The 14,609-nt window shown below is 36.0% G+C and overlaps 1 protein-coding gene and 2 non-coding genes across 3 annotated transcripts; all 3 read right to left on the bottom strand.

Annotated features, from left to right (window-relative positions):
* Positions 351–423, bottom strand: TRNAR-CCU. The gene has a single exon. It is a non-coding gene; the product is annotated as a tRNA-Arg (tRNA).
* On the bottom strand, positions 769–6,150 carry LOC109819496 (heme oxygenase 1, chloroplastic-like). Its single transcript, XM_020385235.1, has 4 exons — positions 5,537–6,150; positions 1,929–2,152; positions 1,218–1,325; positions 769–1,086 (listed from the first exon to the last, which is right to left on the bottom strand). The coding sequence occupies exons 1-4, from the start codon at positions 5,928–5,930 to the stop codon at positions 994–996; spliced, it is 819 nt and encodes a 272-aa protein (XP_020240824.1). The 5' UTR covers positions 5,931–6,150; the 3' UTR covers positions 769–993.
* TRNAP-AGG lies at positions 7,870–7,941 on the bottom strand. The gene has a single exon. It is a non-coding gene; the product is annotated as a tRNA-Pro (tRNA).

A 14,609-nucleotide genomic window follows, 5' to 3' on the forward strand; every position in this document is an offset into this window, starting at 1 on the left:
AGCACTTAAATACCCTAAAGAATTTAAATTTGACACATAAGTAAGCTAAACTTTTTAGAAGTTGCACATAAATACCTCGCGTTATGCATACTTGGGTGTATTTAAATGCAAGTTTAAAAAATTTTAGAGTATATAAGTGCTGCTAAAAAAAGGTAAGGATATACAAGTGCAGTTTAAAAACTTCAAGGTATTTGCTCGCTATTAAATATAAGTGGGGGTATAGAAGTGAAAAGTTGTCGAAACAATAGGGTGTGTAAGTGCTATTTGGCCAGAAATAAAGTTCCGGTTTATAATTGAGTTTGGTAGGTTCAACTTATAAACATAAACAAAAGCCTAAAATTTTCATATAACGCGCCAGGTAGGGGTCGAACCTACGACTTTCTGCTTAGGAAACAGACGCTCTATCCACTGAGCTACAGGCGCTGACGCTTTCTAACAAAAGTAACTCTCTTAGAAAAACCTGTAAGTAACGTGCTTAATCCACAAGTACTTGAACGAAGCCCGTAGCAAAAAAAGGACGTAAATCTGCTAGAGGAAATAGATATGCAGCTTCGTTAACAATTTTTCTTATCAAATTTAGTATGTCACCAATGAAAACAGAAATCTACAGCAGATGTATAGGACACTCGATCCCAATCAAAACAAGTAACCCGAGATGTATAATTTAGTAGGACCGTAGCTCCACAGCATAGCAGAAATCACATCCAAAGTCATTCGGATTGGTCGACACACTGTGCATGCTAGTGCAAGAACTTAATTGCTCTAGTGTCAACATGAACCACCAATTATCATACCATAAACAAGGAACAGTAGTCATTTCTTTTCCTTCATAGTAGTCATGTTACAAAACCAGCAACAAAAGTTTTTGTTTCGATTTGAGGCTAATTTCGGCGAAGGAAAAGAGAATACAGACTAGAGTTTTCTTAACTGCAGGATACTGCAGTATGAATTTACAGTTGACAAGGTTCCTGTATCACATACACATTTTGTCAATCATGACAAGATTAAACGGAGGATTTCCCCAGAATACTTGAAAGATTTCTCTGTCTCCTCCAAGCAATGATTCTTCTCCTCTCTCGACCAGCTCTGAGAAATATCATAAAGAAAAGATATCCCAGTTTTCAGAAAGTGAAGAATACTCAAATTGCTATTAAAACACAAGCACTACGCAAAAGGAAAGTGTTGCTTAATCATTAAGAGTCAAGACAGAGACTCACATTAGCTACTTGGTTGAGCTTCTCTCTGACATTCTGCAACAGCTGAGAAAGTTCCCCATCCCACTTGTAGAACTCAAGCTCCTTCTTGTCAAGAATTTTCTCCGCCACCTTGACAACAAGGAGTTGCAAGGCAAAAATACACAAGAAATCATTAGCTAGAACACTTGTAGCCATTAGTTTACTAGTACCAAGTTTAAACATTCATCAGGGAGACAATCCTCAGTTACTTATCACAGAATAGAAACCTCGATTTGTTCACAACTTTGGCAAGTTATGCTATATACTTTTGGAGCAAAGTTTCTTTGATTCAATTTGAAATGAGAAGAGGAAATGGTTAGGGACTAAGAAATAATGCTGTGAAGGTAGTCATGTATCAACGGAAGAAAGAAGTATCCTTCCTCACATGCCATTGTTATTGTTATGGGCTTTTTCCAATATTAGTCCCTTAAGTTTTTAATATTTTCAAATTAGTCCTTCAAATCATTGAACATTGCTATTAGATCCCCTGCTGCTCTTGATTGGAGGGATTAATTTGAAACAACTTATAAGAATTGGGGGACCTAATAGCAATTTTGATGGTGTGAAGGGACTAATTTCAAAATATTAAAGATTTAAGTGAGTAACATTAAAAGAACCTATTTTTATCCCATCATCTACTAGAATTGGAGTTCTCATTATCCTGGTGGAGGGTATTATTGAAGCAAAAGATACCTTTTTACCAATCATTCGGCCCCCAGCTGAATGTGCAAAATATACGTTGTAGAAGTGACAGATGAATGCTTGAGGATCCTTTTCGGATAGCTCTTCCAAATGATGAGCATAGGAGACCCCAGGAGATGATGGTTCAGGAATGGCATGTCCTTGTGCCTTGAACCACTCCAAGTCCTTTGCCAATTTTTCAGATCTTTCCAAACCCGTATTCCTGAATTCAGCATCTGCAATCAAGACATCATTTCATAAAGTTTCATAAGGAGTCTCTTTCTTAATTACAAATTATGCAAACAATATTTCTCCTCTTATTACTCAAGGAGTGCTTAGCAGGGAAAGTCTTCATGTGAATTCTGTCAGTAAAAACTAGCAACTTTACACTAAACTTTAGGCGTAGTCAGTGCACTAACAGTTCATGTACTTCCATTTAAAGTTTTAGTTAAAACACATTCTGAGGCATAGTCATGACTCCCAGGAGTCGAATGAAACGCATGTCAAGCTCCAACTAAAGCTTAGCTATTTATTTATTTGAGAATAGGTCTGATACAGAGTTTTTTTTATAATAAATAAACTAATATTTACAGAGATAGGGATACACGAGGAGGGAGGGAGGAATGAGGAAAAACAAAATTGTGTGAGGTCTTCCATTTCTGTGTAGCTATAAGTGATATCCACTAAGCATGTCCAACTATCTTCATAAGAAATGTTTAAAATTATATAAATAAACAGACATGTCGATATAAATATGGCGCTCTAGTTTCTGTACTATGTTTGTGGATCACCTTTAGGAGATAATGAAGCAGATTTATTGATAGCGTAATTTTAAGCTGCTACATGTCACAAGAACTACCTACCGAAGTCAACACTAGAAAGGATATATATTCAGTATTTGACAGTAAAGCAAAGTAGGAAACTGTTCGGAGGTGAAAATTGAATTAAGGCACTTGGGTTAACCTAGTGATTATGAGATAACTAGATTTGATGCACCTGCACCACATCCATTCGATAATTATAAATTTATTATCCACATATGAGTTCTGCTCTTTTTACTTCATAATATTGCAACCATGAAGAAAAAATTAGTTTTTCCTTGAAACTGAATTTAAAATATGGTCATTCTACAGAAATCACATTTGATTTTCAATTTATACATAAACCACATTTGAACGGATTTTTATTGCAATCAACCACCCAGACCGGCTTTTCAGTTTATTATTATTTTTAGTTTTGCTATAATAATTAGTTGTCAAATACCAAGTATATTTGAGAGATGATCCTTAATGGAGATTAGGTGGAGTCAACTACCAAAAATACTTGGCTAAAAAGTGGGCCAAATGGTTGATTGCAACAAAAAACCCTTTAAAGGTAGTTTATATATTATAAATTGAAATCAAAGGGGTTTTGTGTAGAATGATCTTATTTTAAAGGTGGTTTCTAGGAAAAATTCCAAAAAATTAACACCATCACCTACTGCTCAACCAAGTGACAGCATATAAGAGAACATAACATTAGTTTCTAAAACTATCCCATAAAGTCAGTTTAACCTCTGATATCATCTTATTTAGATCTTTGGTTTGTCCAATGAAAATTACCGGAATTCAAATGGCCTTTCAGTCTAAAATGTAATGTTAAGGCAACCTCAACCAGTAGGGCAAGGAAAAATCTAACTTCAAGCACCAATAACAACAAACACCACCCTTTTACTGATGGTAACTCTCACTGGCACGACCTAGTTTAAAGAGAGAGAAAAAAAAATTTACATAAGAATTCGGCATATGGTTGTCCATTGGTAAGGTATTATTGCCTTGAATATCTGATACCTCCAAAGAGCCAACTGAAAGTCGCTTCAGTATAAGACGGAGGAAAAAAGACAATATATAGCACATCATTTTAAACTTTCTAGCAATAGCATCTCATATAAAGTATTTCAATATATTATATATTGTGCTTTATCCGAAGATAAGAGAATATTATCACAGGTTCCTGATACTTCTAAAAAATTTCCTTCATAATCAACACTTCTAATCCATCAAAAAAAATTTAATCAACACTTTTATTATTGGTGTGACATGACAACTAAAATACTCACTTCTATAAATTGCAGAAGAAAGTAATTTGTGTTAAACATGCCATTCTCCATCAATTAAAGATAACAAGAAACTCCATTTTGGAGTAGCAAAAGCCAAAAGGTATATTATTTTGTTAGAATATAAAAATTATAACCCTCAACCCCCACCACAATTTCGGAGTTTTGACGTAGTGGCAAGGACTTTAAGATGGTACCAGAGCAATCCAGGTTCAAATCCTACTGCCCATAAACTTAAAGCAGATTTGAACAATGTTTTGGTTGTGTGAGTCCAGATTCAACCTATATAAAAAAGCGCTCAACATACAGGGGCATGTTAGAAAATAAATTATAACCCTCATCACCAATTTGGAGTTTTGACGTAGTGGCAAGGACTTCGAGATCATCATTATCTCATTAGAAAGAAAGTTTGGGAAAATATTACTAGAGAAGAAATATCAGGCCTCCAGAAGATGGTTCATGAATTCCTAGGAAATACACTATCTATGAAACATGATAAAAGATTTTCTGGACCTTCTACCAGTGTGATAGGAGCATGTTTGGTTGGATGGAAAAGGTCAGAAAAATGTCATTAATAATGTTTTAAACTAGACAAGGATAAGGCAATGTTGTTTGATTGTTTTTTTCACTTAAATGATACAACATTCTGTTTACTTTAAGAGAAAGAAGAAATGAGAACTAAACATCTATGATTTTAAGGATACAGCTTGAAAAAAGAAAGAATTTTGGAAGGCTAGGTCTATTCTCAATCGACTACATTTTCATGTACAGCAAAAATCATACCATAACATCAGCAGTATAAAGCAAGCTACATAGTTCAACATTAAGAGCTAAATATATGTTTACGAAACTCAGAAGACACAGATTGCATAAACAAAGGGTTAATATGTGCAAGAAGAGAGAATACCATTCAGTTCAAGGTCACTGTTATGTTTATACTATTAAGTCTTAATAAAAAGTTAAAATACTAACAATTCCCAGTAGCAAATTTATCATTTTTTGACTTAACTCGTGATGAGATAACAAACCGTTCATGGCATTCCTTCAGCTACAGCAACAACAAAGCTTTTATTCCAGATTTTTGGATCAACTAAATGAATCATATTCTTCCTTTGAAATATGTTAAGGGCTATAACCTCCTACATCCAGTCCTCTCTCCTTTCTTCACAGCAACAACAACAACAACAAAAGCCCATATCCAAAATATAACATTTTGGGATCAGCTACATGAATCATATATGCTCCATTAATTCCAACTATTGCCACACCCTTCCTAATTGCATTCAATCAAGCCCTCTTCTGCTTATCTCTAACCCTCCTTATCCCGTTAACTATACTAGTGGCCTCTGCACATGGCCTCTGTTAAGTTTATTCCATTGTGCTTAAATTGTATAACAAAACATAAATTTATTACTAGTTTATTCAACTACCCAAACATCCCACAAACTGTTCTCCGCTCCCCAAACTCAAAATCCACCCAACAAATGCAAGTTTTAAATTCGTAAACTTGTGATAAGGAACTTACACCAAGGGCAGCTGGCCTTATCAACAATACTCTCAAGCTTATCATAAACAACCTTACTATCCACCAGAAACCTCAGATACCCTTCGATCGTCGGCTCCCACTTCGCGATCGGAGCAGAGTTCGACTCCTTCTCTCCTTCCTTAGCCTGATCTTTAGTGTGCAGCTTCATTGCAACGAACCTCATCTCCTCCACAAACCCTTTGGACTCCCCTGGGTACCTCTTCTTCTTCGGCATCTCCTCCGTCGTCGCCGCCGACACCACCATCGCCGTCCTCCTCATCGGAACCCTAGCGCTCGGGAGAACTAGGAAAGATGGGATTTTTATGGGGGATTTGGGTTTTGGGGAGAGGAGAGATTTGGGGTTAGGGTGAGAGAGGGGGGTTCGAATGGCCATTTTTAAGGGGAGAGTTGAGGTGAGCTCAAATTGACGCAAGGAGAGGAAACAAGAAAAGGGATTTTGGAGCAGCGATTGCTTGAGGGGTTACTTCTCTATTTCTTGTTTTGTTGGTTTCAAGGGCTTATTTTTTATTGGGTTTGGATGAAGGAGAGGAGACGATGAGGAGTCGTGCTGCTTTTGCTTTTCTGGATGGGGTGAAGGTTTAAACCTCACACAAGGCGAGGAGGAAAATAACAGAAAATTTCCTTCATTTATTTGTTTATTTATAGTTCTATAAAAATAATTTTTTTTAATATTGATTAGAATATATATTTGGTTATTTTTTATAAATTTTAATTTTTTAGTGCCTGATGGTAATTCCTTGAATTCGTCTTTGTTGTTCATAAGTTTTTAAATTTCAAAAATTCAGAGTCTTTTTTTATTATTTAAACTTTTGAGCGTGTTTTTAAAATATTGAGGGTTTCATGTTTGTTATTTTAAGTTTTGAAACGTCTGGACGTTTTGTGTAATTTTAAACTTTTAAGGGTAGTTTTGTGCAAATTTTAAACTTTTTCAGTTTTTTTTAATACTTCATATATTATAGCATATCAATCTTTAAATTATTGACCTGCAAGTTGTTCACATGGGATTAGGATAAGATATAATTATGATTATAATAGATTAAAATTTAAATGAAATATTAAAAATAGTCAAGGATAATATTGACCACGTAAAGATTTTTCCGAACTCGTACATTTAAAAGGAATATGATACAAAGGTTGGGATGCAAATTTTGTAAAATGATGAAGGAATTATAAGAAGGCTAGCTAATTTTCAATTTGAGTTGCATCCCTAGAAAGTTTGTAAATCGCTTCTTGCCCACTAGAAAAGATTTAAAGCAAATAATATGTGGTACATAAGCATTCAAAGTGGTATGCTAATAATATGGAATATATAAGTTAGATTCTTGGGGAAAATATGTCCAAGCCTTAAAAGCGGAAAGTTCATGTGACGAGGCCCCTTGTATTCTGCTCCATATGGATAAGCCTCAAATACACACAATATTTGTGACAAGACCCCAAAGTATTGGTTTTCAAAAAAAGCCCAGTAGAAGTTACGAACTTACCTCTTTGATGGGACTGAACTAGGTTATTGCGCCCCCTCCCTACCCAAGTACCCTCTTCATCTTCCCCCTCTCTTCCACCGTGTTAGTTTTACCTCTATTTAACGCAAGTTCTAGTGTAAGCGTTGGTTCTGTTGCCTATGTTAGTTCTAGCTGAGTTAATTTTAGTTCTAGCTGTTGTGATGTCAGTTCTAACTGATATCGTGTTAGTTCTATATCCATTTAACACGAGCTCTAGTGTAAGCGTTGGTTCTGTTGTCTTTGTTAGTTCTAGCTGAGTTAATGTTAGTTCTAATTGTTGTTGTGTTATTTCTAACTGATATCGTGGAGGGGCCTTGCCACATTAATGTCACTTTTTTGGGGCTTATCCACATGAGGCATAATACAAGGTACCTCCTCATATGAACTTTTCATTTTTAGGGTCTAGACACATTTTTCCCTAGATTCTTTTAAGAAATTTAATTACTTAAATTTTTCAGATCTCGCTTGCCTTGCACGTGGAGAAGGTATGGCAGCAGCAATACAAGGACAGTAGGAAGGCAGAGAGGAGCGACACGATTATGAATTTCAGCAGTTTCGTACCATGAAGCGACAAAGCAAGCAGCGTGTAAAGGACCAACTTTAGCTTCTCTGTGTACTCCCTGACCTAATCAAATGTAGCTATGATGCAGCAAACAGCGATTGTCGTGGTTAAAAGGTAGAGTGGAGGTTGAGGAACTGGCGATTTTACACGGCACACAGCGGAGTGAGGATAAACGAAGAGGAGACTTTTTTATTTTTATTTTTACTTTTATTTTGAAATTTTAGGACGAAAAAGAGAATAGCTAAAAATTAGGGGCATTCCGAGAATTGAACTCGGGACCTCTCGCACCCTAAGCGAGAATCATACCACTAGACCAAATGCCCGTTTCGAAAGCGGTTGTAACATTAAATTATTTAAACTTATGTTTACACTCTTCATTTCTAAACAGCACGTAGGGCTGCTCGGTACAAAACGTCACGGGTTCAAATCCTGTCATCCGCCTCCCCGAGTTCCAACAACACTCAGGGAGCAAGCATGGAGCACGAGGTTTTATAAAATTATTACAATTTGGTAGCATTAACCTATTAAATATTAGAAACATCAAGTTACGTACGTAAGCCGGAATTAAAATCTCTGCCTGTTCTGCCTTAATTATCAGATATATTTTATGTGGAACTTCTTAGGGCCCGTTTGGTTTAAGTATTTTGCATTGGGTCTTGGGCAGAAAGCCTATCAAAATGGTACTTTTAGCAGGCTTTCTGTCCAAAACGCATCTTAAAGAGGCGTTTTGGACAGAAAGCCTGCCAAAAGTATCCTTTTGACAGGCTTTCTGCCCAAAACCCAATGCAAGATACTTAAACCAAACGGGCCCTTACATATCGTAAAGCTAGTTCAAGGAGTTTTATTTGGGTAGGTTGACCTAGAACTAGAAGGCAACATCTTCTTACGCCAAGTTAACGAATGCCTCTAGGATAAGGCACGGCTGAGGCGGTCACTCACGAGTTTTGATTATTCGAGAAAATCTTTATATTCGTCAAAGGTAAAAGATTAATTACGGTGTTGCGTGAATCATGGTTTCGGCTCATAAAGAGAACTCTCAACATGTGGAAACATATTAGAGTATAAAGTTATAACTCTCTGTCACTATATCAAAATTTTAAAGTTGTTCTAAGAGCTGAGATTAACGTAAGTTAGGACAAATCTATGCTGGCCACTATAACCACTAACTTGACATCGAGGGCGGATCAATATTTTTTTTTACTATGGGGGCACATTTTCACTATGCATATTAATGGCGAAGAATTTTAGGTTTTATTTTTTGGTTCTCCTGTAATAGTCCCTTAAATCTTTCGTACTATGATATTAGTCCCTCAAATCACTGCATTTGCTATTATATCCCTCAAATCTTAGGTTATTTTGAATTAGTCCCTCTAATCATCAAAATTGTTATTAGGTCCATCAATTATTAATTTTTTAAAAATTATAATAAGAAATGTTAACTTGAAATAACCTATGAAACCAGCAACTTAAATGTAATGAGGGACAAATTTCCTAGCAATTGCTACTTTTCACACTTGACTTGAGGATCTAATTTTAAATTAACTTAAAAATTAGGCCGCTTAATAGCAATTTCGTTATTTGAGGGACAATGTTTAAGATAGCATATAAATTGGGGGATCTTATAGAAATTTCAATGATCTGATGTGTCTAATTTTATAATATAAAATACGTAGGGGACTAATATCTAAAACACTCTTTTTTGCTTCATAGAGCCACCGGCCCATCATGTTTGGAGTTAAAAGGAAGGTCCATGAGAAATAATTACGTTTTATAACTTTTCATACGTGGATTTTGGTTAATTTGGCGCCCTTGAGATGTGGTTGGGTCAATTTGGGCCTTCTGCGTGGGTACCTATTAAACTGCTATGATGGACCATCTTTATAATTTCGAGATCTTTCTAATCTTTTAGTAACATAAGTGGGGGCACGTGCCCTCCCTTGCCCCCACTCCACCTCCATCCTTGCTTGACATGCAATTAATTAATTATCAGCAATTAATCAATATAATATACCGTGTACAACTTTCTTGCCATTATCTGCACCACACAAATTAACAAACTTTACTAATTACAGTCATTTAATTTTAATCCATTGATTCATCACCAATCCACCCTCTCTTCCACCGACCAGGAAGATCGACTATACAGGAGATATATAGTATCAACCAGATAGCACAAAACTTCAGAACCGCCCTATTTGCAAACTTACTCCCAAAAAACCGACATATTTCTTCTTTATTTGCAAAAACCGATCTAGTTTCAGAAAAAGTTTCCAAACTTCACGGGAGTTAAAGTCTCGTGAAGTTATTTTTTCATAACAAAACTTCACGGGAGTTGAAGTCCCGTGAATTTTGTTATGTAAAAAACTTCACGAGACTTCAATTCCCGTGAAGTTTGTAAACTTTATTTTGCAAAAACCAACCTGGTTTCAGCCTCAGGACTGAAACCAGGTCGTTTTTTGCAAATAAATGTGAAACATGTTGGATTTTGGGATTAAATTTGCAAATAGGACTGTTTTGAAGTTTTGTCCACCAGGTATATAGTTGATGCATCAAAAGACAACAACCCTTCACTATTACACCAATTTCTAGCCTACAAACTAATGACTTGACTTGACGCACAAAACTAACCAAAATCACTGAAAGATGTCTATAAAGTGATGAGGCCCAACCTCATGATTCTGATCTCCAATATCAAACAACCAGTTGCTCTCATCAGAAGCCAACATAGGGGCGTCTTGATCACGAGGGCTGAAGAACGAGCGAGACCCTGACCCGTCCTGTTGACGACGCAGCGCTAGTCGAGCCTTAACTCTCACCGGAAACTCTAGACACCTCGGCCTGCTCGCATGATCAACCCCGGCCTCGGACGTGGAGCCACCGGAAGCAGACTTCCCCGTGAGTCGCTGGACCAGCGCCATGAACTCGCTGGCTTCGGCATGAATCACCGTCGGAGGCACCAGGTATATGATCACGGGCCTTTTCTTCTGAACCTTTTTCTGAGCGCTTGAAGACATTTTAATTTGTGGATTAATTACTTTGGCTTGCAAGTCGCCAAGCGTACGCATCAATTAATTGCTATGGTTTAAATAGGATCAGGGGAAAAAACTTATAAGGGAGACTCTAGTAAAGTCAACCCCTCAAGGGACCCATAGTAGTAACATCACTAGAGCAAAAGTCTTATTTGTCTACCCTTATTTTATGAGACATATTAAAGTATTATTTTATTTATAAAAGATTAAATATTTATGATAGTGTATAAGCTATAAAACTCTACCGTTAAGTATGTGTCATGAGTTTTATGACACATTCTCACATGTGTAGAAAGACGCTCTCTACACAATGCTCTAACCACACTTTTGGTATGTGTCACGCTCTGTTTGTGTGATACAAAAATGTGTCGCGTAGAGACAAAAAGATAAAAAAAGTATCATAATTTACAACCTTTGTTGTAGTGCATTAATTAGCAAAAGTTCAACGCTTAGTATGGATGCATGTTGTGATCACTTTATTTGTTGTTTAATCAAAAGTTCAACGCTTAGTATGGATGCATGTTGTGATCAGTTTATTTGTTGACAACATTAATATGCCTCGGACTCTCGGACAGCAAAGTCAGAGTGAGATATATTACTAAGAGATTAATGGGTGTCATTGTCATAGGAGGGGATTTCCTCCTTGACGCCTCTAAAATCACATGATTGAGCGACATTGTGGATGATCCGCTCCGTTGAACTTGATCTACATATTCTAAAACCCCAACACACCAAGTTTGTGGTGAATCCGTCGTCGTTTGACCCTTCATGCACTCGTATCAATTTTAACGGTTTTAAATGAATAGAACTTTTCACATGGCTCGATGGAGGGTCAAACGACGACGGGTTCACCCCAAACTTGGTGTGTTGGGGTTTTAGAATATGTAGATCAAGTTCAACGGAACAGATCATCCACAATATCGCTTAATCATGTGATTTTAGAGGCGTCAAGGAGGAAATCCCTCCTATGACAAGGATACCCATTAATCTCTATTATTAATTATGTTGGTTTTCAAGTTTTCAACTACTGTATATTATATGCTTCCTCCGTCGGCCGTTAGATAGTTCAAGAAGTCGTTGACATCTTATAATCTCTAATTATCTTTAATTACCTCTGATTATTGTCCACACATATTATATAGAAGTTGCAAAAAGATTGTATTTTAGCAATTGTGCCTAAGGATAATCTTTAGTTAGAGGATACATTTGAAAGATGGAATTAATACGTGATGGACATTTTTAGATTATTTTACCTTGCAAATGCTGACAATTTGCTTACTTTCTCTATACAAAATTTAAAGGTGTAAATTGCACCCCCTACATCATTCACCTGCTTATAAAACTATGGACTTGGAGAATCCTAGCTTATTAAGCATGATTGCAAGAGTTAAATCTGAAAATATTGTTTATTCTGGGAAGGCACAATAAAATTACGTTCTTTTTTGAGTTTGACGAAAACATAATGACACATATTTTATTGTTATTTTTTTCTATCTTTTTTCAATCACACATAATTAGATTTCTCATTCAAAAATTAAGGATAACCGATAATTTATTATTACATTTTTTTCCTATTGGTTTTGGGTGATTTAAAATTGATAGTGAAATATGTCTCACGATCTTCTTCCTCTCAATATGAATTTTTTAGTCCCTCTTATCATTTCCCTTCCCCTCTAGAATCAGATACATGATAACATGCTTCTTATGAATATAGTTTTCTCAAACCAACAGATCTACTGAAGACACGGTGAAACTTTTTCCCCCTTGTAGAATTCGTTAGTTATCTTTGGTTTAAAATGGGATTAAAAATTGTCGACTTCAGCAAAGTCAAGCACTAGGTATCAGCTCAACTGTTAATATGAATCCATGTTGTGGGTACATCCACTGCAGAGCAAAGTCAGACCAGGAAATTGATAAAGTCGCATAGAGCAAATTCAGGCACCCTTCACAAGAATTGTGGTTCTATATCAAAACTAGATATTATTGTTGATGATTTTTTATATATCTACTTTCAAAATAAATCTTGAGTGTTATGAAAATATTTATCGTTTTAAATTGTTTTATTTTGTCGATTATCTCCAAAACCATAGCTCTTGGCTGCATCTCTACTTAACTATCATTAGATTTTTATTGGTGAAATTCATGACGAGGAGCCGATAAGAACTTTTTTCTTCTTTACTTTTCTTTCTCCTCCAACCAAAAGGGTTCTAGTGGAATAATTATATACCCAATTGGGGTATATTTCGTTATCAAGTGGATGCAAGTTCATCTAAAGGATAGAATTAGCTAGTGATGTACGTATTGGAGCACGAGGTCAGTAGTTTAAGAAAATTGATTTCATAAAACACTGGGCTAGGGCCCCTAATTCATTTAAATAATATAAAATTAACCAATAAGTTAAATTTATAATGAAATTACTAAAATTAGTTCAACGGACAGCAGTTTTGTGCTATAGTCAACAAGCACATGGGCATCAGGACGACCTCAAACTACGATTCGCGGGAACTAGTTGGGTTGAAAGTCATGATGGTTTGAAACTTTTAATCTGTACAGGAGGATGGATGTAATAGAATGTCAATTTCCACTCCTTATTTTTTTCGTACAAAACACCTTTTGAATGCTAGAAATTATATTCTTATTTGTCATCAATTTCTATTTTATACGGGAGGGCCATTGACATTCCTACTAAAGTAGGAACGAAAAATACATAACTTCCACATATGCTTACTCTCACTTCATTTTCTTATTACATCTAAATGTGAGAATAGAAATGAGCATATTATTCTCACAATAATTTCATTCCACTCATTGCTACATTTCATTCTCACTTTACTAGATTACCAATTTACCACATATCAAACGACTCAAATCCTTCAATTTTTCAGGATGTCTAAAGATTAAGATACCAGCAAATCAGAGCTATCCACCACAATAATTATAATAGCTAATTATGCACAAATAGGTTTGGGGGTTTGGAATTGATGGCCACGCCCATTTCTCGAGATTGTCAAGAGAGTGAGAGTATGAGCTTTAGATGATTTTTAGAGTTGAAAATTATTTTGGTTCTTTTTACTATTAGAATTTGAAATTTAGTTAGGAAATTATAATTTTATCAAAAAACTTTCTACCTAAAACGTAATAGGAATCATTACCCTATCTATGGGCTCCAACATTTTCCAGTAAAAACAAGGCTAAATATATAATACCTTACCCTTCCTTAACTTTGGACGGTTATCAGATAAGCCCCCACAACTTTCAAATATTAGAAAACCCCCCCTAAGTTAGGGGTTGTTAGAAATGCCCCTTTAGTATTTTATTAGAAAACCTCCCAAACAAAGTTGCCTATAATTTTTACACGGGTGGATAAAATCATGCAATGGGAAATTTTCACTAGTGAAAATTGTGGTTTACGTCTTCACTAGTGAAGTGTCAATAAGTTTTTTAGGTAAGAATATGGCAAGTTGCCCTATCGTAGTATGTAATATGTATTAAAACCCAAAATGCATTATATGATATGATATCTACTCGTGAATGCAGGGATCCCCCCTTTGTAGAGGAGCGGACATTTGTCGTCACTCTACATAATGAGGAATTCGCATGAAATCACTCGTAGATACTCCAGGACTATATACAAGGAAATAAAGAAAGATTAAAAGAGAAGCAAGCCAAAATAAGTATGTTAATTACAAAACAACACTGTCCAAAAAAGGGTTTAGTGGTGTGGCCAAAAGATTGCTAGACTAATGCAACCTAGAGGATGCCTACGTCTCCATTGCTATCTTCACTAGAGGAGATAAGATTTGAAATACCTTTCTCCCGGATAAGAGTTTTAAGCTTGAGGTTCTTCTTGGATGCTGCTGCACCTGTCCAGAAAAGGAGATAGTAAACGATCTTGGAGGCCAACTATTGGGGGGTTGAGACTATGCCTGAGTAGATAAGGTCATTGCGAGCTCTCTATAGGA

Source organism: Asparagus officinalis, chromosome 8, assembly GCF_001876935.1.
Source record: "Asparagus officinalis chromosome 8, Aspof.V1, whole genome shotgun sequence".
NCBI lineage: Eukaryota > Viridiplantae > Streptophyta > Magnoliopsida > Asparagales > Asparagaceae > Asparagus > Asparagus officinalis.